Source organism: Eptatretus burgeri, chromosome 15 (genome assembly GCF_056783735.1).
Source record: "Eptatretus burgeri isolate ZD-2024b chromosome 15, Ebu_testis_v1, whole genome shotgun sequence".
In the NCBI taxonomy this organism is placed as follows: domain Eukaryota; kingdom Metazoa; phylum Chordata; class Myxini; order Myxiniformes; family Myxinidae; genus Eptatretus; species Eptatretus burgeri.
In genome coordinates, this window is record NC_140975.1 from 398,668 (window position 1) to 423,414 (window position 24,747).

General features: G+C 46.8%; 2 protein-coding genes across 9 annotated transcripts in view; one reads left to right on the forward strand and one right to left on the reverse strand.

The window, feature by feature from the left end:
• Nucleotides 1-14,359, reverse strand: part of CCDC28A (coiled-coil domain containing 28A) — a 35,016-nt gene extending 20,657 nt beyond the window's left edge. For 2 of the 7 annotated variants that reach the window (XM_085857727.1, XM_085857722.1), the window contains exons 1-5: nucleotides 14,230-14,322; nucleotides 12,345-12,387; nucleotides 11,244-11,416; nucleotides 8,396-8,670; nucleotides 6,340-6,494 (exon numbers count right to left, since the gene is read on the reverse strand). In XM_085857727.1, coding sequence (XP_085713853.1) covers nucleotides 6,340-6,494; nucleotides 8,396-8,670; nucleotides 11,244-11,392 — 579 coding nt within the window. In that variant the 5' untranslated portion in view covers nucleotides 11,393-11,416; nucleotides 12,345-12,387; nucleotides 14,230-14,322. Of the gene's footprint in view, nucleotides 1-6,339; nucleotides 6,495-8,395; nucleotides 8,671-11,243; nucleotides 11,417-12,344; nucleotides 12,388-13,968 lie in introns of all 7 variants that reach the window. The other 5 variants (XM_085857728.1, XM_085857726.1, XM_085857725.1 and 2 more) reach the window with 4 other exon arrangements.
• Nucleotides 14,360-22,228: 7,869 nt separating this feature from the next.
• Nucleotides 22,229-24,747, forward strand: part of NHSL1 (NHS like 1) — a 68,258-nt gene continuing 65,739 nt past the window's right edge. The window contains exon 1 of one of the 2 annotated variants that reach the window (XM_085857275.1): nucleotides 22,229-22,824. In XM_085857275.1, the coding sequence (XP_085713401.1) occupies nucleotides 22,566-22,824 (259 nt within the window). In that variant the 5' untranslated portion in view covers nucleotides 22,229-22,565. The remainder of the gene's footprint in view (nucleotides 22,825-24,747) is intronic. The other variant, XM_085857273.1, reaches the window with a different exon arrangement.

Consider the following 24,747-nt stretch of genomic DNA (forward strand, 5'->3'; position numbering starts at 1 on the left):
GATTGGATAGACGCTGAAGATTTATTTTGATTTATTGATTTTAAAAGAAAATATTTTAAAGGAAGGAAATGGATTTGTATTTAAAAGGTCAGAGGAAGTGATAGATGGCTCATGTAGGTGAAGTTGGTTATATTGCAGCATATTGCTGTTTTGGTGAGAGAGAGATGGACAGATGGACAATGTCAGATATTTAAAATGTTGAGGGAATTCTGAAGTGATGATAGAGATTGGTTAAACATTATTTTCCAAGATATTTCATTGGTTAAACAAAGAAATGGAGGCTCATCAAGTCAATGAAACAATGTTAGCATTTTGGTGTTGTTTAAACTGTTTGGAGAAATTTTGTAACAATGTTATCAAAGTTTTTGTTTCCAAAATGGGACACTCTGCAGCCAAAGTGTGATCTGCAGCTCTGCAACTCGAATGACGCCATGCCGACAACAACAGAGTGGAACTCTCATCATGGGGGGTTTGCACAGCTGAGAGTCCGTGAAAGACTTTCAAAAGAATCACTCTGTGACGATAATGATAGCCATGCTACTCTTGTTTAATTACTCCTGTGAACAACTTAGCTTTGAATTATTAATCGCCTTGGATTCGGTACTTGAAAGAAGTAGCTAACTTTTATATTTTTGTTTAGATGATGGAATATTTTTGGTGAAAAAAATTATTGATTGCAAATTGGAACCCTGATAGAGACTGTTGCCCTTTCTACATGGAAATAGCAAATGAGATGAATGTTTTGAGTATACATACAACTGAGATTTCTGTATATTTTAGCATGTAATTTAGGGAAATAATAAGGAAAGGGATAAAATATTGATATGACATATAATGCAAGTTGAATGCTTCTGTAAGAACCTTTGTCAGTCTTGTTGAAACATATGAGCCCATGACGTTTACTGATGGCATGTTTAATCGATGTTAACCTTGATTTCGTTTGTTTCGGAGTGTTGAGAGCAGTTGAACCATGCAATGTATGATTTCGTCTCATGAAGCTTTGGAAAGAACTTCCACCGAAAGATTGGACGATGGGGAGAACCCAGATTTGGGTGATTGGGCATTCAACACGTGATCATGAAACTAACCCCTTCCTGGGGAGATAAGATGAGCAACGTGAAAGAAAAAATAACCCACCGAGGAGAAGGTTGGACAAGTCAAACCACTGCAAAGCAAAGACTTAATGTCGCCGCTGTGTGCTGCCTGCAGGAATGTCATCAACCACACTCACGGATTGCTGCTCTGCCAATACATCGTGAACTTGCTGTGGTTGCTACAATGCACAACGAAGGCCCTGAAGGTCCACACGGCGAGTCCTCTGCAACATGTGTTCAATGGTGCGGGTGGGGGCTCGTGCTGCCATCGCGGCTGCATTCAACGTGCACAGCTCATTTGGTGAATGAAACCCGATTGCAGAAACTGCTGCTACGAGGGCCAAAACTCTGTTGGGGTTGGATCTCTGTTTACCACTCGAGTCCTTTTAATCTCCTTCAACCCAGTGTCGGGCCCAAGCTCGTACCTGCCAAGATCTACCTTCTCTTCAGCTCAAGGAGTGCTTCGACTGTGTTTCCCGTTGGGTGCTGCGCTATCTACACCCTGACCTGTTTATCTTCTGACTGCGGGTAGCATGTCTTTTCAATGTGTGACACATGCTGATGAACAGGCCATGAATTAAATGGAAACGCACTCACTCACCTGGCTGGGACACTATTGAAATGGTCGTTATCCAGCATTCTTCTGATACAAGCACTCGCTGCCATTGTTGACTGAACTTGTGTAACAGATATCTTTTCTCCTCCAGGAATGGTTATGATGATCATGTGTAACATAATTATTCTAAATTTTCCTTATAAGGAAAAAGGGGGGAATAGTGGAAGAAAATAATTATATTAATGTACTCTAATTTGTAATCATTGCTGGTGTTTTATAAATTTAATTTTTATGCTATAAGTCGAATTGGCTGTCAGTGATATTTTTCCTTTAGCCAAGAGTCTTTGACATAAATGTTGATAAAAGGAATGTCTTGCTATGGAACAAAGTGACCTGGTTAATAACAGTAACTTTTGTTATGATTACATCATTTGCTTTTCACCGAGAAGACACGTATTGCAGTTGGAGTTCTTTGTTTAAGGTTTAACAGCCCCCTCCACTCTCTACCTGAAAACATTATAAATACCAGGAAATTGTAATCTTGTTTTAGTGCAAATCATTGAAGATGTCTCACCATCTCGGTGGCTTGTGCTCCTTGGTACTAGCCAAGTACCAAGTATAATAAAACTCTCTGATGTGATGTACTTTCACGTTGTGGTAGTGAATTAATCGGTGTCTGTCAGATTTCAGTGGACAGGATTTACATCAAGTTGGTTAAACGGTTAATTAAAAGTAATACAACAAATAAAACGTGAAGAAAATAAATTCCACAACACTGTGTAAAAGGACACGCGTGCAGACAGCTGCATGCACAGGTGGCGCTCGGCAGAGTACAGGAATGCCAGTATTACTTTGAGCAAAGCTGTGTTTAGACTAAAATGTCTGAATAACATGACAGCTATGCCCCTTACATGAAAGAGCAACAGACTGGGAGAAATAGTTATGATGGAGAGAGTTTTGAAGACAGCACGGCATGCAGATACCTCGCCGCCAGGCCTCGGCGTGACCTTGTGCAAGACACAATATAAGGAGGAGAAGGAAAGAAAAGAAGAGGAAATGCGATGTCAACCAGAGACAAAGGAGGGAGAACGCGATGCAGACTGTGTGAGATAGAAAAGCTGCAGCATGTGGCCGAGTTCATTTTATGAAACCGGGCTCAAACCAGCGATGAGGGTGCTGCGAGGGTTGCATGGTCACCACGACTAAGAGTGTTGCTTGTTGACCACAGCCCCAACTCAAACCAGTGGCATCTTTGCAGATGCAGGTCGATCCGACCTGCTTACCGGTTGGGTTCTCGAAGAACCTTCTGTATATTCACAGGTCAAAGTGGACACAGGACTGACATCCAAGCAGACAAACCCTCTCTGGGGACATCAACAAAACCAAGGACAAGTTCTTCCTCATCCTTCAGCACTGCTGGGCGCAGTGTGGTCCTTAACGGTGAGTAGTGGACTCGGTTCACCTGCTTGCCTCGGTGGAATGAAGATCACCCTCTGGGGACTTATAACGTGACTGGCCAGTCAGACGTCGCACCATGTGTACTTATTGGGGCAACAGAGCCTGCTTTGAACATTATCACGTCACTCCATGTGCACAAATAATGGCAAGAGAGCCTGCTTCAAACATGAACACAACCAACATTGACACCAATTCGTACCCTCTTGGGTGTTTTTTCCCCATTAAGAATGGGGCACACAATACAAGTTGCCGACTTGAAAATCGTGAGTTAAATCAAAACTGCATTGAAACCTGCTATGTGTACCTTTGAGGAGTTTTAAAAACATTGAACCTGCCATGTGTAACTTTCGGGACACTCCCGCATGAGGTCGTGCCCACATAGCCTTTGTTAACCCCCACACAAATTTGCATTTGTTCCTCGAGTTTGGAGTTTCTAACTTAAAAGAGGTGGCCGTGCACAGAACAGACAGACAGAGAGGGGAGGGAGAGGGGAGAGAGAGGGGAGAGAGAGAGGGGAGAGAGAGAGGGGAAGAGAGAGGGGAAGAGAGAGGGGAGAGAGAGGGGAGATAGAGGGGAGAGAGAGGGAAGAGAGAGGGAAGAGAGAGGGAAGAGAGAGGGAAGAGAGAGGGAAGAGAGAGGGGAGAGAGAGGGGAGAGAGATTTGCCTTTTATCGAAGAGATTAAATATCCTCCCGTTTGGTGTCATATGCTGGTTTCACCTGTTAAACATTAGATGGGACACATAATTGTCCATAAAGCTTTTCTGCCATGGTAGCCCTCTTGGTAACTGATGATTTACTGGGGAACAAATTTTTTCTTATTATCTGTTGCATGAGATTTTTCAACTTATTCTATGTATTTTTTAAATGCTGATTTCAAATCTGAAATCGGTTTTTCTCTACATGCTCTAGTTTTCATGCAATTTGAAACTTGCAATTTTCACAAAAAAAGGACACCCATTGCTATTTGCACTTGGGATAATTTGAGAACTCGGGGTGCGCTTTCGGACTTTAGTGGAAATATACGATGCCTAAACTGCTAAATAACAATAGACCGTATTCGTTTTGCTGCTAACGATATCTTTGACATCAATTTTCTTTGTTGATATTTATTCTTTAACTTTATGTTTTTCTTTGTTTCAGATCTGATCATGGCTTCTTCAATAAGACATAAATGTGTAAATAATCCTGATGCATTCTGTTATGTATGTGGCTGCTACACACTACTTTGTCAAAAGTGTAATATATCATCGTTTGTAAGGTGTGCCTATAAAGCCTATTTTGATGTTCCCCTTGGCGACCAAGACAAGAAATGGGCTCCTCATATTGTATGTCATAATTGTGAGGAAATGCTTCGTGACTGGACAAAAGGAAAACGAAAGGGTCTGCCGTTTGGAGTTCCCATGGTTTGGCGAGAACCCAAGGACCATGTAACTGACTGCTATTTTTGCCTGGTCAACACAAAGGGTGTAGGCAAGAAAAACCGGAAAAAGATCTCCTATCCCTGTATTCCCTCAGCAATTCGACCTACTCTGCACTCTGAGGAACTCCCTGTTCCAGTGTTTAATGGTTTTGTCTTATCTGAAGATGAAGGCAGTGAACATGATCAGCAAGAGCACGAGGGTCGTGATGACGGGCTTCAAGAAATGGTTTCAGAATCCGAAGCCTCCTCATCTGATACCGAACAGTCATCAGCCCCTCAGCAGTTTATCCAACCGGAATTGAATGACTTAGTGCGTGATTTGGGGCTCTCCAAGAAAGCAGCTGAGGTATTAGCCTCCAGGCTGCAAGAAAAAAAAATCTACTTGACCACTCATATGTTTCATATTTTCATATTTCCGAGAGCGGGACCAGATCTTTGGCGCCTTTTTCTCAGAAGACAAGCAGTTTGTTTACTGCCACGATATCCCAGGTCTTCTCAGGCAATGAGGTGTTACTTCGTATAATCCAACAGAATGGTGATTATTTCTGGATACCTCTAAGCGCAGCCTCAAGTGTATTCTCTTGCACAATGGCAATGTTTATGGAGCGGTTCCAGTTGGTCACAGTGCATTTGCGAGAAAAACATAACATAAAAATGGTCAATGACTTATTCAAATATCACGAGCACAACTGGATCATTTGTGTGGACCTGAAAATGGTCAATGTTCTCCTTGGTCAACAGAAAGGCTTCACAAAGTTTCCATGCCATCTCTGCATGTGGGACAGCCGAGCTCGAGAGAAACACTGGATCCGGAAGGAGTGGCCCATCCGTGAAACTCTAGAAGCAGGCATGCCAAACATTGTGAATGACCCAATCGTCAGCCGAGAGAAGATCATTTTTCCCCCACTCCATATCAAGCTCGGCTTGATGAAACAGTTCGTGAAGGCATTGAGTACTGATGGTGAATGTTTTCAAAATATAGTTTCTGCTTTTCCTGCTTTGTCTTTCGAGAAGATCAAAGCAGGTGTATTCGATGGACCTCAAATTCGTGCCCTTGTACGTGATAAGGAATTTGTAAGGAAGATGAATGACAAGGAGAAGACAGCGTGGATGTCTTTCGTCGCAGTTATACAAAACTTTCTTGGTTAGAAAAAGGCAGATAATTATGAGTTTCTGGTTACTAGAATGCTGTTGGCTTTTCACGATCTTGGGTGCAACATGAGTGTCAAGCTCTATTTCCTGAATAGTCACCTTCATCAATTCCCTGAGAACCTTGGGGCTGTAAGTGAGGAACAGGGAGAGCGCTTCCATCAGGACCTCATGACGATGGAAGAGCGCTACCAAGGGCGATGGGACAAAAATATGGTGGCAGACTACTGCTGGAGCATCAAACGAGATTGCCCTGTGGAAGTCCACAAACGCAAGAGCTACATGCGCAAATTCTTGCCTGAATAGGACCTATTTGAACTTTGCATTCCATCCTTATCAATTGTTCTGAATCACCTATCGTCTTTATGTCGAAATATACATTAATTAAAATTTGCTTTTAATTCAAATTGTAACTTACCAAATAAATGTTGAAAATGTTGAATTGCAAAATATATGTTTCATATAAATTTGCTTTTAATACAAATTCTAACTTCCCAAAAAAATGTTGATAATGGTGGATTGCAAAAAATCTAGAGCTTACAGAGAGAAACTAACTTCAGATTTGAATTCAACATACTCAAATTAGGTAAGATCAAGTGCTGGTATCAATGCAACAAAAACTTTGTTCCCCAGTGTTATCAGTCGTCACTTGATAGCTTACGTGCGAAAGGAGGTTTTCGAGATTTTGGTTGGCAGCACAGCGGCGCTGCTCCTCTACCAGTCCTTCTGTTTGTCCATCCAAGTCAAAGTGCAAACGTGCAAGTCGCTCCTGCATCTCACGTACTCGCTCCATACACTCAAATGAGCACTCACTGCCTGGAAAACAAACAAATGAAAGAAAAAAAAATCACTCAGAGTGACACATGGCGAAACAGAATGGCACTCAGTGGAGCCCATACCTCCGCCAGCCTGAACAGTAAAATCTAAATCGGCTTGTTCTTGTCATGTGTAATGTTGGGGAGTTTTAAAACTCATCCACCGAGTTTCGTCATAACTCGTCCACAACTTTTTGAGATATCATACGATACATAGTTTTCGGTCCCAACTCTCATTGCTGAAGAATCACTTAAAAATTAATATATCCAGATTTGAATCTTCACCAAAACTGAATCGATTTGGCCTTGTCACACACCAAACCTGTCCACCATGTTTTGGCCAAATCCATCGATAACCTTTTGAGATATTTTGTTATATCTCGTTTTTCGACCTGTCTCTCAACGGTGAAGAATCATTTTTAGAAATTCTCAGATCCAGACCCGGATCTGGATGTTCACCAAAATTAAGCGTTACTCTCCTTGACCGGTCACCAACATACACAAAAAATTTCAGAATGATTGTTTGAAAACCGTGGCCAAAGATCATATGACAGACAGACCAACATACTTGACGAAAAAAAAATTTCGTCACGTAATAAACAAAAACACACCATCAAAAATATTGTCATCCTAGCTCTTAAAGTTTGGGCGGTCGTATGATTTTTGTCAAAATTCGCAATTTTCTAAGTTCGTGACCTTGACCTTGGGACGAAAATGAAAAATCGAGCTCCGTGGGGCTATGCAGGTGCAATTGGCGAACCAAATGCCGAAACCCCTGCCAGATTCGACAAACCCCTTGGAGAAGATGGATTTTTATGTAAAAGTTCGCACTTTTCTAAGTTCGTGACCTTGACCTTGGGACGAAAATGAAAAATCGAACTCCGTGGGGCTATGCAGGTGCAATTGGCTAACCAAATACCGAAACCCCTGCCAGATTTGACAAACCCCCAAGGAGAAGATGCAAATTGAAATCGGCTACCCCCTAAAAGCACAATTCGCAATTTTCTAAGTTCGTGACCTTGTGACTTTGACCTTGGGATGAAAATGAAAAAAAAAAAAATATATCGAGCTCCGTGGGGCTATGCAGGTGCCATTGGGCGAACCAAATACTGAAACCCCTGCCAGATTCGACAAACCCCTCGGAGAAGATAATTTTTATGTCAAAATTCTCAATTTTCTAACTTCGTGACCTTGTGACCTTGACCTTGGGACGAAAATGAAAAATAGAGCTCCGGGAGGATATGCAGGTGCCATTGGGCTTACCAAATACCGAAACCCCTGTCAGATTCGACAAAACCCCCAAGGAGAAGATGCAAATTGAAATCGGCTACCCCCTAAAAACACGTTTTTTTTGGGCGCAGCTCCGCCCATAATGCGTGCACCATGCCCATTTTCAGGAAAACAACTGTATCATGATATAAACCTCCCACCGAAATTTTATCAGGATCGGATCAAAACCCACGGAGCTATGCTCGGGACAGACAGACAGACATACAGACAGACATACAGACAACAATAACGAATATAGTGGTCACTTATTTTTTTCGTGAAAATATTTTTTGATGAACCAACAATTACAATTTATTTCAGAAAATATCACACATTAGTATTTTTTCACTTCCGCAATTCAATGTCTTAAACCAAAGATAAGTCGATTTTGAGTACAAATCGGGCCCGGATTTCCAGAGAGGAATTATCAACTTGTACGCTGAAAAATAGTCATAAATAAATGAATTGACAAAAGAGCAGATGCAAAATAAATGCAAACTCTTGCATTACGAATTGTGCAATCACATATACATGTGTCCACAAACATGCGTAACAGCTCTGACAACAAAACAAAGGCAGGCTTGAAAGAAAAACAACCCTGAGGGGCTGGAATAGGTGGCATCGTGGCCTCACCAAAGGCCTGCAGCTTTCCAGAATGGAAATCGCCAAGAAGGCCGAGAAGACCCTGCTCCATCTCTCGCACTTCAGCAATATCTGTCAGGAACGTATGATGGAGGGTTGCTCCAGTTCCTGTGCTCCCTCCGGGTTCCATCCTGGTACCAACACCGACTCCAATCCCGTTAGAAGTTCCAGTCAGATTCCTCGTACTGGTCCGTAATCCATTTCCAACTGCAGTCCCAACTCTCGATCCAGGTCCAGCTCCAGTCCCAGATTGTACTTTTGTTTTTCTACCAGTAAACAGGTGAATAAAAAAAGAAAATTTATCCCATATATTATGCCACAACCAGCAATGCAAACACACAAGTATTCAAGTCATATATATAATTGAAGGGTTTCCAGAGAACACTGCCGTGAAGGTGGTCCTTCAAATGAGAGTGCTAGGATTGAAGCTAGAATTTGTGAACAAACGGCGAGTGCGAGATGCTTTGAAAGGTCAGGTCAGGGACAGCTTAGGTAAGGGGGACAAGAGTGACATACAATGTGGTTGAGGAGATGGAGAGCAGGCATATTCTTCTACAGTAAGTCGTCGACTTACGACCTATGCGACTTACGACTAATCGACTTTACGACCACGCCCGCGATATGTACTGTATGTCTGGCCACGACTGCTCCGCGTCTGGCAGCGCGAGTGTTGCCCAGCTGGGCGAACGACAGTTTCCGCCCGTGCCCGGCAGTGCTAGCGTGTTAGCGTGGTCTCGGTATAGCGCAGTTTATCCGTATCAGTTTGTCTTAAAAATTTTAATTCAAACCCCTAAGATGTCGACCAAGAGGAAATTATCTTTGTCTACTCCTCAACCTGCCAAGAAGGAAAGAAAGACCATTGATCTCGCCACGAAAATGCAGGTGATCAAACAGTACGAAGGAGGAAAGGAAGTGAATGCGATCACACGTGATCTTAAGTTATCACACTCCACTGTGTCGATGATTTTGAAAGATAAAGAAAGGATTCGTGAGGCTGTGAAAGGTTCTGCACCCATGTGATCGACAGTTATAACAACGCAATGGACCAGGCCCATCCACGAAATTGAGAAATTTCTGCATGTTTGGATGGAAGATCAGATCCAAAAACGGACACCTTTAAGCCTTTAAGACGATCCACAGCCAAGCACGAGTGACCAATAACATGTTTTGTATTTTTTAAATTTAGTATGTTTTGTAACTACTGTAAAATGTTTTATATTTTTTGTATCTTTGGATGTTTTTGCAAATATTAAACCAATTGTACTGTAGTATGCAGTGTTTGACTTAAACCTGACGGACGTAAAAACGTTATACAGTAACAATAACCAGAGAATTGGTGTCAAAGCCACCCAATGCTCGCCTGTTTATACATTTATTGTATTTCGTTTTTAGCTCACCTGTTCGAAGAACAGAGAGCTATAGCGATACCCCCGGCGTGAGCGTGAGCGTGAAAATGTTAAAAGTTTTTGATGCAAGTTATTTTTTCCTTTCTAATGTTTTTATCTACCACACTATTTTTTATATGCCCGATATATATATATATATATATATATATATATATATATATATATATATATATATATATATATATATATATATATATATATATATATATATATATCGGGGCGTATTATGTGATACCGATCGTCCGTCCGTCAGTCCGTCCGTCCGTCCATTCCTGTCCGCACTCTAACTCCCAAAGTTTTCAACTTTCACGTTTCATATTTGGTGCATAGGTACAGACTGTGGAAACGGTGCGTCGCGACATACGGTCGTCATCTAAAGTGGTTGCCATGGCAACCAGGATGCTGTTTCCGTCCGTTCATATCCCCACTCTAACTCCCAAAGTTTTCAACTTTCACGATTCATATTTGTACATAGGTACAGACTGTGGAGACGGTGTGTCGTGACATACGTTCGTCATCTAAAGTGGTTGCCATGGCAACCAGGATGCTGTTTTCCATGTAGTAGCACAATTCTGTATATACCTTCTTGTTCGGGTGTATATTGTGCTCACTTGCACTCTTGTTACTGATTGCAATATACAAATACATATATTGCTTTAAAATTATACTTCACTGCAATGCTTTATAAAAAAAATATTAATTATTAGACTCGTCTTTTAAAAACGATAAATGTATAAACAGGCGAGCATTGGGTGGCTTTGACACCAACTCTGGTTAAAAGACTAGTCCAATAATATTTTTTATAAAGCATTGAAGTGAAGTCTGATCCAAATAATTTTAAAGCAATATGTGTTTGTATATTGTAATCAGTAAAAAATAGTGTGGTCGATGAAAACATTAGAAAGGAAATAACTTGCACCAAAAACTTCAACATTTTCACGCTCACGCCGGGGGTATCGCTATAGCTCTCTGTTCTTCGAACAGGCGAGCTAAAAATGGTTTTTATAACCATGGTTATAACAATAATGAACAAAGAAAATGTAAATAAAATATGACTTACAGATGATTATTATATCATTATACAGTATAATATAAATACGGTAATTTTTGCATAGGCCTATACACTATAAATAAAGGTAAAAATAAAGGTTGGCCGACTTACGACCAAATCGACATACAACTGGTCGGTCGTAACCGATCGCGTTCGTAAGTCGACGACTTACTGTATTTCTGCATATGTAATATGTCAATGGACCTTAACCCTTTGAATCCAAGCAGCCGTTTTACAAGCCGCGATTCAAACCTCCATATACCCAAGCGGCCAGATTTTTCTCCAGAAAACCCAGGTTGGGGAGCCAAAAGTCCAAGGAGGTCAGGGTTCAAATGGTTAAGCAATTCATCCTGTCATTGGCTGGATTTGTCTCTCAACTCACGGATGACTCTTGACTTTGTGCTTGGGAGATGTGGGCAATGGGGGCGGCTGTGGCAGACCCCCACCGAGGCCAGGTGGGGAAACGAGAGGTTTCCCTGACAGGGAGGCACGAAGTCCCCCTGCTTGCTGTTTCTTTTTACCTTCTTCCATGTTTATTCATTGATCCAGCAATACCTGAAAATAAAATTCATTTGGCTGCACCAGAAGGAAAATTGCAAAGTTAAGGATATTTAATATTTTCATCAAGTATCCCATAAACAAGCAAAATATTTCATCAAAACATCTAGCATAACATTTATTTGGGAGAATAACAAATTATTTGTTCTGTGGCTTAGCAAATCCATTTAGCCAGATGTACTCATTGCCTGCCTCTGTTGAAGGAATTGAACAGTATGGTAGCTGTATAAAACTTAATTACTGATCTCAAGTTTGCAGAGGCAAGTCCCAGCTGGACAAAGCACCGATGAACAACTGTTTCAACAACAACTATTTCACTCGAACAAACTCATGTTTACAACGTAACACCCGACACACCCCATCCCACTATCCAAGTCATCAACACTTTGAAGACAAACATATTATTAGCAATATCCAAGCGTCTCCATACTAGTTATGACAAATGGAACGGTGCCATGCCCGACAGACGCAGCATGGTCGTATTGACCATATCCTACGTCTGTTGGTATAACAAAGCATGTTTTAGTCAAGTAGCCACATGACCTTGCATGTGAACTCAGTTGTTGTGGTTTGCCTCGGATCTGTGTAATTGCAGATCAGCTCAGCGAGGGATTTCACCATGCCTGGTCATTGACTCATCACGTGTTGATAGACGTATTAACGCTCAAGGGGAGAGGTAAGCATGCACTCAGAGGGGTGAATTTGAAAACTGCTTCAATTGATTTGAATCAACGTTTGGAATCATCGACAGAAATTCCACCCCCAACCTGTATGAACACCACCAGATCACAACAGCAAGTGGAAATTATAAAACATTGTCCAACTCACTGCGTGAACCAACAAAATAGCACATAGCATGCAGTCTCATATGGGCATGTCAAGGTATTATACTTTTGATCTTCACACAGGGATTAAAAGGAAACACCTTGTTGTTGTTTTAATGACAATTCATCCAGGTGTTGAAGTTCCTGCAACAGAAGGTACACGGGAAGAGGTACAGGACCTTACATGTACGTACAAAGTTCAGATGTAATTAATACAAGTCTGGAGACGGCGAGGGTTCACGAGCAATGTACACAGTTCGCCTTTTTATTTTTTGACCTTCGAGGGGACGCCACGGGCAAACTTGTGGGAATCGGGAAAACCGTAAATGATGAAAGTTGTAGTCCTCAAAGAGCACCACTTGCATACCAACTTTCATTCGAAACAGTTGAAAACCTGAGGAGCTCGATGCCCGATTTATTGATTTTTTTGACCTTTTCTAAGTTCGTGACCTTGTGACCTTGTGACCTTGACCTTGGGCCGAAAATGAAAAAAAAAAAATCGAGCTCCGTGGGGCTATGCAGGTGCCATTGGGCTAACCAAATACCGAAACCCCTGCCAGATTCGACAAACCCCTTCGGAGAAGATGTAACTTGAAACCGGCTACCCCCTAAAAACACGTTTTTGGGACGTGGCTCCGCCCATTCTCAGGAAAACACAACTACATCATGATACAAACCTCGCACCCTAATTTTATCAAGATCGGATCAAAACTCACGAAGCTATGCTCGGGACAGACAGACAGACAGATAGATAGACAGACAGAGACACACACCCATAATGAATATAGTGGTCACTTACTGACTCGTGAACCAACCGTTGAAGTAGCAACACAATATGATGAGATGTATACACGTGGGTCCAAACATACATGTTACCCGGTATATACATGTGGGTCTGAATGTACATGTTATCAGGTGTACACATGTGGGTCCTAATGTACATGTTACTAGGACTGGTGTATACACGTGGGTCCTAATGTACATGTACCAGGTGTACACACGTGGGTCCTAATGTACATGTTACCAGGTGTATACACGTGGGTCCTAATGTACATGTTACCAGGTGTATACACGTGGGTACTAATGTACATGTTACCAGGTGTATACACGTGGGTACTAATGTACATGTTACCAGGTGTATACACGTGGGTACTAATGTACATGTTACCAGGTGTACACACGTGTGTACTAATGTACATGTTACCAGGTGTACACACGTGGGTCCTAATGTACATGTACTAGGTGTACACATGCACATGTTACTAGGACTGGTGCATACACGTGGGTCCGAATGAACATGTACCAGGTGTACACACGTGTGTCCTAATGTATATGTTACCAGGTGTATACATGTGGGTACTAATGTACATGTTACCAGGTGTACACACGTGGGTACTAATGTACATGTTACCAGGTGTATACACGTGGGTCCTAATGTACATGTTACCAGGTGTACACACGTGGGTCATAATGTACATGCTACCAGGTGTACACACGTGGACACCAAAGTTAACCCCAATCCCAAATATCAATGCATACTTGATTACGAGAATCGCCATCGTCAATCTTCCCTTGAACGGTTCCTCAGGGAGTTACAAGCTTTTGATATAAATGACACAAGTGTTTACAAGTCGTTACAATTGTACACAAACCGCAGCGTGCGGCCATCGCTGTTGTGGAGAGATTCCGACCGACCGGGACGTTGTGATCGAATCGTCGGATCACCTGTGTGTACGGAACAGGTGTTTCCCGCTCTCCACAACACCCATTAAACTTCACCGGACGAGACACGTCCCGAGAATCGAGGGACCAAGAGACTTCGAAGCTTCGATTTAAACGGTTCCCGTTTTCGAGTCACATGAAGGTGCAAAGCGAGCAGATTGTGGAGGGAAGAGGGATTGAAAATTGTTTCTGTGACACAAAACCGTTTTTAAATCGCTCGTCATTCTATTCCTCGTCAGTGTTTCCCGAATCGGAGAACAGAACCTTCATTCCCAACGAGCTTCCTGTTCCGCTCCGCCGGAAATTACATGACGCACTTCCGCTATTTTCATTCGAATCTTCATTTTCGGTAAACTTCGGTCAAAGAATGTAATTTCCTCATTTATTCCACATAAACTATACACAACACGCTCGAATCAGGAATCAAAGTTGGCAGGAAAGCTGAGATCATGCTCGGCATCGACGTCAACGAAAACACCGTCACCAACACCGTCACAAAACAAATGTGAACCAACAGTGACGTCATCATGCACACGAACGGTGTCGCCATCAGTGACGTCATCACGCACACGGAGGGTGTCGTCATCAGTGACGTCATCACGCACACGGAGGGTGTCGCCATCAGTGACGTCATCACGCACACGGACGGTGTCGCCATCAGTGACGTCATGATGCTGCAACACAGTATTCCCTTTGGGTTCATCGACCTTCATTCGCTTAAGCTTTCGTTCTGATTTTTTTGCGTTACCACTCGACGACCCTCGGTTCTTGTTGTTGAGACATATTTCCCGAACTCCATTTCCGGTGGAATTGTTTTCAGGTAAATCACGGTGTCCCAGCAATAAGGAAGGACGGCAATCCGAACGACTCGGATCATGAGATGTCTTTCCTTCCAAGCGAAAACAACTCTGCCGTGTGTTCCTTTACCGACCAGCTTGTAGAGCGCTTGGCAAGCGGCTTAAGCACTTAAGCTTAAGCGGCTCGTTCCGTATGCGAAGCCGAGCGGTAATAAATCGCCAAATCAGGTCAGGTATGGGAGCATGTGCCAGAACAGCACGTCGCTGCGTCCACTTTCCGCCGGTACTCCAGGGGCCTCCGTCTGGCCATCCCCATCTCCTTGAGATGATGGTCAACCTGTTGCAACCATGAGGAACGTGGTCGACCCACTGGCCTCCTCCACTCATGAGACTCCCTCGCTGAGAGAATCTGGTGAGCAGGATCAGAGTCAGGAAAACGAGCCACATGTCCATACAGCCGCAACTGACGCTCACGGACTATGCAGGTAACAAATCTCATCCGAGTCTCTCTCAGCAACCGCTCGTTGGACACAAAATCCGACCAGCGATAGCCAAGGATTCTCCGAAAAGACCTGGTACCAAAGGAATTAAGTCTCCGTCTCAGATCCTTGGTCAGAGTCCAAGTCTCGCACCCATAGAGCAAGACTGGAAGTACCAAGGACCTGAAGACTCGGACTTTTGTCCTCCCGCACAGGTACCGGCAGCGCCACACCCCATGATCCAGTGAATCCATGACTCCCCAGGCCCGACCCAGACGTCTAGTGACCTCTGACTCGCAGCCAGCAGAGACATGAATATCACTGCCAAGGTAAGTGAATCTCTCCACGACCTCAACATCCTCACCACAAACAGACACAGACAGGACAGCTGCATCCAAGATGTCACCGAAAGCCTGGATCTTAGTTTTGACCCAAGAAACCCGTAATCCCAACGGCTCCGACTCCTCATTCAGCACCTCGAGGGCCCCCAAGAGGATGTCTAAAGTCTCCGCAAAGATGACTGCATCATCTGCAAAGTCAAGGTCCGAGATCTTGACATTCCCAAATGACGCACCGCAGCTTGATCTCTCCGACATCCTCCCTAAAATCCAGTCCATACAAGTGTTGAAAAGTGTGGGGGCAAGTACACATCCCTGACGAACTCCAGTAACAACTGGAAATAAGTCAGAGATGGAACCACCACACTTCACAGCACTCTCAGTACCAGAGTAGAGTTCAGACATCAGATCGATCAGTTTTGGTGGCACCCCACGAAGACCAAGAATCCTCCAGAGGACATCCCGATTCACTGAATCGAACGCTTTACAGAGATCAACATGGGCTGCAAGCAGGCCCTGCCGAAACTCTCGTCTGCGTTCGGTGAGGACACGAAGTGCAAGGATACGGTCAATCGTTGACCTCTTTGGTGTAAAGCCTGACTGCTCTGGACGCTGGTGCTCAAGCAGATGGTGGCGAACCCTATCGAGAATTATCCGAGCAATGACCTTGCCCGGCACTGAGAGCAGCGTCACCCCTCGGTAGTTGCAGTCTTGGCGATCACCCTTCCCTTTCCAGAGAGGGACAACAAGGCCCCTCTTCCAGTCAGTTGAGATGATGCCTGTGTTCCAGGCAGAGCACAAAACTGCATGCAACGACACGAGTGCAGCATTTCCACCAGCCTTGAGAAGTTCGGCATGGATGCCACAGATCCCTGAAGCTTTGCCCCGTTTCAACTGGTTCACCGCAGCCCGTGTTTCCACAAGCGTAGGTGGACCACAGTTGATTCGAGGGTCAGCAACAGGGATTGTAACACCCTTGACGTCCAACTCGACAGTTGGGGGATCAGCCTGGTACAACTGCTCAAAGTAACCGGCCCAGCGGGCCTTCACTTCAGACTCCTCTGTCAAGAGCCTACCACTCTCTGCTCGAACTGTAGTGCTCCGAGGGATGGGCTTGGATGAACGTAATGCGCGAATTCCCCTGTAAGCGGGACGAGAATCACCTGTCCACAAGTGATGCTCTACCCCCTCACAGATTCCTCGCACATAGGCCTCCTTGTCCACCCTCAGTGCACGTACAGTTTTACGCCTCAGCTCCCTGAACAGCTCAGCTCTGCCATTCAGCCTGGCCCTGCGACTCTGGTCAATGGTATCCAGTGTCCCTTGAGAGACAAAATTCTTCTTTGCCCTGCGGTGAGCTCCAAGGCATCCACCGGCAACATCAAGGACGGTGGTCTTGAAGGCGCTCCACAACTCTTCAGGACCCCCCAAAGCACCCAGACCCCCAAGTGTCCACTCAGCCTGTTCGCAAACTCCTCAGCTACTCTCTCATCCCTGAGCTTGGCAACATCCAGCCTCGGCTGGGATGGTACCATTCTCCAGGATTTAAGGTGCAGCTTTAGAGTTGCTACAACAAGCCTGTGGTCAGTATTGAGGAACTGAGCACTCCGGTAGACCCTGCAGTTCTGGATCATCCTCCAACGACCGTCATGAGGACATGGTCAATCTCCTTTGCCACACCGCCAGCGTTGGAATACCAAGTCCAGCGATGAGCTTGTGGGCGCTGAAACCATGAACCAGCCACCCTAAGTCCATGACTTCTTGCAAAGTCAAGGAACTTAGTGCTATTCTGGTTCATAGTTCCTGACCCATGGGGACCAACACACACCTCATAACTGTCCCTATCAGTTCCAGTCGATGCATTGAAATCCCCCAAGACTAGAAGTGTATCTCGTCTGGGGCACTGATCAACCACAGACTCGAGTGTGGCGTAGAATGCATCCTTCACGGTGAGATCACTCGCCTCAGTCGGAGCATAAACAGAGACCAGGGAAATGACACCTAAGGAGTGACGAATCCTTAATCTCATAATACGCTCGTTGACCGGTGTTACCTCAATTATCATTGGGGTCAGCTTATTGGACACAGCTACAGCAACTCCTTGGGTATGGTAACCATCAGAGCGACCAGACCAATAGTAGGTGTAACCACTCACCATTATCTCGCCGCAATCCGGTCTCCGAACCTCAGAGAGAGCTGCAATCCCGATGTCCAAACGCTTGAGCTCAGATGATAACAGAGACAGGTGATCATCCTCTCTTAGGGATAGGACATTCCAGGCACCCACCCGAAGGGACCGCCTCAGGTTAACCCAAGGAGACCGCCGTCTGGTGGACGACACATTCAGCACCACTCCGACACACTCTCCCGCAATCTGACCCAGGGATGTTACCCCGTGGTTTCCCTCCTATCAAAGATTGGGGGTCCCGAAGGCTTTGCCCCAATCCCGTCATCCGGTGAGCTGCCCTGCGAAGGGAAGCTGCACAGGAGGTACTCCCACGGAGTGGGTTTTCAGATTTTTTTGCGTTTTGCGGAATGAAGGGTTTTACGGTGGCCGGAGTGCAAATCCTGCCACCAACCTCCTAATAAGAAGTAACCCAACTGCAGGAGGACGTCCGCAGACACAGTTGGGCACTAGATATGGATGGCCGTTGGCTCACAAGGAGCTCCTCCGCCCTTTGATCACTCACCTCCGCCAAATCCCGTCGGACCAAATGATCACTTTAATCGGCTTTTAAAGCCAGCTAATTCCCCGAACGCATCATGGCAGTCAATGGAGAAAGTGACGCAACGAGCGGGTTGACATTCAAACAATGGGCATTTATTTCCACACTCGGCACGTAAGCAGTCAATGGGGGGGATGGGGACAGGACACAAGCAAAAAGCCTAGAGCCGAGTTCTATCGGAATGCAAGTATATACAGGCACTTAACAACAATTCTACTTATAAGACAGGGCCCACAGACTTCCATGCAAAACCCAAGAAAGAACAGAATCGGGCTCGTGAGCCTTTAATGCACACAGGGCCGGGATGACCGGAACGGGCCCTAAGAGACCGGGCCGGTTACCTGGCCGCCCTGGTGGCGACTCGATGGTCTTTGGGCCGGTAGCCTCTGTTTTCTCTGCTCGGTCCCTGTGGTGTAAACGCGCCAGTCGCTTGAGTGGCTTGGCGAGCGGCTCGCTCAGTTCCCCTCGGCCGTCCGGCCTTCACTGTGGCCTGGTCGGTCGGGCCTATCCGACGACGCGCTGGAGGAGAGAACGGGTCTTTCGCTCTACCGCTTCAGGGTGGGTTTGCCCGGACTCCTGAGCCCCGCGCTCCGACTGGCTCCCTTGGTTACGCTGGTGAACCTTTCAGTGAATTGCGGACTTGACGGGCTCCAACGACGACTCCAACTCACCACCAACTGCTCGGCCTACAGCCCAATGTCCCACTCGCCAACTCCTCCACTCGTCTCTTGTGTCTCTGCTCGGCTTTTTACAGCTCCAAGGGGAGGGGCCGCTGTGGGCTTCGCCACCCAAAATCGGCGCCTTCCCCCTTTTCATCTTTGAACCTTCACCCAGGCTGGATCCGCCCCTCTCACACGCGGACGTGGTTGAAATCGCCGATCCTGTCGCAGCAGGAGTTCGCACCAACGGCACTTTGCCACTGTCGAGGATGTTATGGTATTGTGGAGGAGTCGATGTGTTGTTGAGATGACGTGGTTGTTGTTGTTGAGGAGATGTTGTGTTTGTTTAGAATAAAAAATAGAGAAAGAATAACGGCTAACTCAAACATGCACAGCCCGGCACACGAACAAATCCCGTTTTACATTGGTGGGGGAATCTAACCTGGAACACACACTTATCGAAATAACTGATCTCTGGGGAGCCTGAATGGTGTTCTGTGAATTTCCACCACCGTAACAGTATAAACAGGCGAGCATTGGGTGGTTTGACACCAACTCTGGTTATAGAATGTAATAACAGAAAGGTAAACAGGGATTAGGTCCATCATGCCAGTGCCACCCAGTTACCTGGAACACTCGGTTTCCTGTAACACCCGGTTACCTGTAACACCCGGTTTCCTGTTACACCGGGTTATCTGCAACATCCGGTTACCTGTAACACCTGGTTTCCTGGAACACCCGATCACCTGTAACACCCGGTTGCCTGTAACACCCGGTTTCCTGTAACATCCGGTTTCCTGTAATACCCGGTTTCCTGTAACATGCAGTTTCCTGTAACACGTGCTTACCTGTAACACCCGGTTACCTGTAACACGTGGTTACCTGTGACACGCGGTTACCTGTAACACGTGGTTACCTGTGACACGTGGTTACCTGTGACACGTGGTTACCTGTAACACCCGGTTTCCTGTAGCACCCGGTTACCTGTAACACGCGGTTACCTGTAACACCCGGTTACCTGTAACACGCAGTTAGCTGTAACATGCGGTTACCTGTAACACCCGGTTTCCTGTAACACCCGGTTTCCTGTAACAGCCGGTTACCTGTAACACGTGCTTACCTGTAACACCCGGTTACCTGTGACACGCGGTTACCTGTAACACCCGGTTTCCTGTAACAACCGATTTCTTGTAAAACACGGTTACCTGTAACACGCGGTTACCTGTAACACCCGGTTTCCTGTAACACCTGGTTACCTGTAACACCCAGTTAGCTGTAACACGCGGTTACCTGTAACACCCGGTTACCTGTAAATCCAGTTACCTGTAACACCCGGTTACCTGTAACACCCGGTTTCCTGTAACACCCGGTTACCTGTAACACGCGGTTACCTGTAACACGCGGTTACCTGTAACACCCAGTTTCCTGCAACACCCGGTTTCCTGTAACACCCGGTTACCTGTAACACCCGGTTACCTGTAACACGCGGTTTCCTGTACCACGTGGTTACCTGTAACACCCGGTTTCCTGTAACACCCGGTTACCTGTAACATCCGGTTTCCTGTAACACCCGGTTACCTGTAACACGCGGTTTCCTGCAACACCCGGTTTCCTGTAACACCTGGTTACCTGTAACACCCGGTTACCTGTAACATGCGGTTTCCTGTACCACGTGGTTACCTGTAACACCCGGTTTCCTGTAACACGCGGTTTCCTGTACCACGTGGTTACCTGTAACACCCGGTTTCCTGTAACACCCGGTTACCTGTAACACTCGGTTACCTGTAACACCCGGTTACCTGTAACACGCGGTTTCCTGTAACACGCGGTTTCCTGTAACACGCGGTTACCTGTAACACCCGGTTACCTGTAACACGCGGTTACCTGTAACACCCGGTTTCCTGTAACACCCGGTTACCTGTAACATCCGGTTTCCTGTAACACCCGGTTACCTGTAACACGCGGTTTCCTGCAACACCCGGTTTCCTGTAACACCCGGTTACCTGTAACACCCGGTTACCTGTAACACGCGGTTTCCTGTACCACGTGGTTACCTGTAACACCCGGTTACCTGTAACATCAGGTTACCTGTAACACCTGGTTACCTGTAACACTCGGTTACCTGTAACACCCGGTTACCTGTAACACGCGGTTTCCTGTAACACGCGGTTACCTGTAACACCCGGTTACCTGTAACACGCGGTTACCTGTAACACCCGGTTTCCTGTAACACGCGGTTACCTGTAACACCCGGTTTCCTGTAACACCCGGTTTCCTGTAACATCCGGTTTCCTGTAACACCCGGTTACCTGTAACACGCGGTTACCTGTAACACGCGGTTACCTGTAACACCCGGTTACCTGTAACACGCGGTTACCTGTAACACCCGGTTTCCTGTAACACCCGGTTACCTGTAACATCCGGTTTCCTGTAACACCCGGTTACCTGTAACACGCGGTTTCCTGCAACACCCGGTTTCCTGTAACACCCGGTTACCTGTAACACCCGGTTACCTGTAACACGCGGTTTCCTGTACCACGTGGTTACCTGTAACATCAGGTTACCTGTAACACCCGGTTACCTGTAACACTCGGTTACCTGTAACACCCGGTTACCTGTAACACGCGGTTTCCTGTAACACGCGGTTACCTGTAACACCCGGTTACCTGTAACACGCGGTTACCTGTAACACCCGGTTTCCTGTAACACGCGGTTACCTGTAACACCCGGTTTCCTGTAACATCCGGTTTCCTGTAACACCCGGTTACCTGTAACACGCGGTTACCTGTAACACGCGGTTACCTGTAACACCCGGTTTCCTGTAACACCCCAGCCAGAGCTGCGTGGAATGAGTTTTTCGATGATATTTTTCCTCTTACAGTTAACCACGAGCCACAGCACCGGTACTCAGTGGCCTCCTCTCTGTGCGATGATACCGCGGATTCATCACCGAAATGCCGACCGACTACCCGATTCAGGTTTCTCTTGAGAGGACCACGTGCGACTGACCAAGTCGGCGATTGAATTGAATTGAAACTCGAGAGATCAATGGAAAGAACCGAGCTTTCCTCGTGAAGATGCTCGATGTTCTGTGATTGAACACCGTGTGCTATGTACTCCATCGTGGAACAACCGGCTTAACGTCCCATCTGAATTCCAGCATGCTCCATGATGCAACAACATAGCCACTGATTTAAGAGCAGAGCCGCCTGGGTTTGAATCCGTTCAGTGGAACACGCTCCAGATGGAACAAACAGAATCCGTTCCGCGTATTCCATCCGACAGGCACACCTGGAGGAACAGGGCGGAGCGTCAGAGCGGGACCAGGAAAGAGCAGAGCACGACGGCGATCCCGATCCCGAGCCCGAGCCCGAGCCGCGTCGCGTCGCAAGTGCATTCGAGACTCCGTGATGAGGGCTCATTGAGCGGCACGTGACGTGCAATGTCCTCGCAGCGCCTCATCTGAGGGTTTGTAAAGTTTGTAAAAGAGGAATAAAAGTAGGAGGAGGACACGGTGGATCATCGAGGCAAGAGGCGGGGGGACAGGGGGGGCCTCACGGCGGACTCGAGGGTCCATCGGGAGTCCTGAGAGACCCGCACGATGCCGTTCTATACCCGCTCGATCCGGTCTCAGCACAACGGGCGGAACGAGCAACGGAATGACCTGCACGGGTTGGCGCACTCCGCCCTGACTGCCTCGTTACACCAACTGGGCTGTATGGCCCGCACGGCCTTCGAACTCCTCTCGGAGTTGGAGAAAGAGAGCGCGGCGGCAGCGCGGCGGGTCCATCTGTTACAGACCCGCGTGGTGCGGCTCCGGCGCAACACCATCGTGGAGTCACTGCACTCAGGACCGAAAAGTGAGCACCTTCAGTCGTCACCACGACATCGCCTCACCCCTGTTTCCCTCGATCTATCATGCATCGTCACACAACCTCACCGGGTCTCTATAATCGGGAGAACCTTGCTCTGCAACCCGTTCCCCTCCATCGCACACTCATCCATCCCATGCCCCCCCACACATCCATCCCATGCCCCCCCCACATCCATCCCATGCCCCCCACACATCCATCCCATGCCCCCCACACATCCATCCCATGCCCCCGCACATCCATCCCATGCCCCCGCACATCCATCCCATGCCCACCCACACATCCATCCCATGCCCCCCACACATCCATCCCATGCCCCCCCACACATCCATCCCATGCCCCCCACACATCCATCCCATGCCCCCCACACATCCATCCCATGCCCCCCACACAACCATCCCATTCACCCCTCTCATGGCCCCCACACATCCATCCCATGCCCCCGCACATCCATCCCATGCCCCCCGCACATCCATCCCATGCCCCCGCACATCCATCCCATGCCCCCGCACATCCATCCCATGCCCCCGCACATCCATCCCATGCCCCCCACACATCCATCCCATGTCCCCACACATCCTTCCCATTCCCCCCTCAAGTGAAGACCCGTTGGGCCGGTTACTTTGAGCGGTTGCACCGGGCTGATCCACCAGCTCTCGAGTTGGATGTCAGGGGTGTTACTGTTCCTATTGCTGACCCTCCAATCAATTGTGACCCACCTTCGTTTGTGGAAACACAGGCTGCAGTGAACCAGTTGAAATGGGGTTAAGCTCCAGGGATCTGTGGCATTCATGCTGAACTTCTCAAGGCTGGTGGAGATGCTGCACTCGTGTCGTTGCATACAGTTTTATGCTCTGCCTGGAACACAGGCATCATCCCAACTGACTGGAAGAGGGGCCTTGTTGTTCCTCTCTGGAAAGGGAAGGGTGATCGCCAAGACTGCAACAACTACCGAGGGGTGACGCTGCTCTCAGCGCCGGGCAAGGTCTTAGCTCGGATAATTCTCGATAGGGTTCGCCACCATCTGCTTGAGCACCAGCGTCCAGAGCAGTCAGGCTTTACACCAAGGAAGTCAACGATTGACCGTATCCTTGCTCATCGTGTCCTCACCAAACGCACATGAGAGTTTCGGCAGGAGCTGCTTGCAGCCTATGTTGATCTCTGTAAAGTGTTTGAGTCAGTGAGTCGGGATGTCCTCTGGAGGGTTCTTGGTCTTCGTGGGGTGCCACCAAAACTGATCGATCTGATGTCTGAACTATACTCTGGTACTGAGAGTGCTGTGAAGTGTGGTGGTACCATCTCTGACTTATTTCCAGTTGTTACTGGAGTTCGTCAGGGGTGTGTACTGGCCCCCACACTTTTCAGCACTTGTCTGGACTGGATTCTGGGGAGGATGTTGGAAAGATCAAGCTGCGGTGCATCGCTTGGGAATGCCAAGATCTCTGACCTTGATTTCATCCATTCAGAAGATTTCAATGATGCAGTCATCTTTGCGGAGACTGGATATCCTTTTGGGGGCCCTCGAGGTGCTAAATGAGGAGTCGGAGCCGCTGGGATTACGGGTTTCCTGGGTCAAAACTAAGATCCAGACTTTCATTGACATCTTGGATGCTGCTGTCAGCCTCTACCTGTTTGTGGTGAGGATGTTGAGGTCGTGGAGAGATTCACTTACCTTGGCAGTGATATTCATGTCTCTGCTGACTGAGAGTCAGAGGTCAATAGACGTCTGGGTCGGGCCTGGGGAGTCATGGATTCACTGGATCATGGGGTGTGGCTCTGCCGGGACCTGTGCAAGAGGACGAAAGTCTGAGTCTTCAGGTCCTTGGTGCTTCCAGGGTTGCTCTCAGGATGTGAGACTTGGACTTTGACCACTGATATGCGACAGAGACTTAATTCCTTTGGTATCAGGTC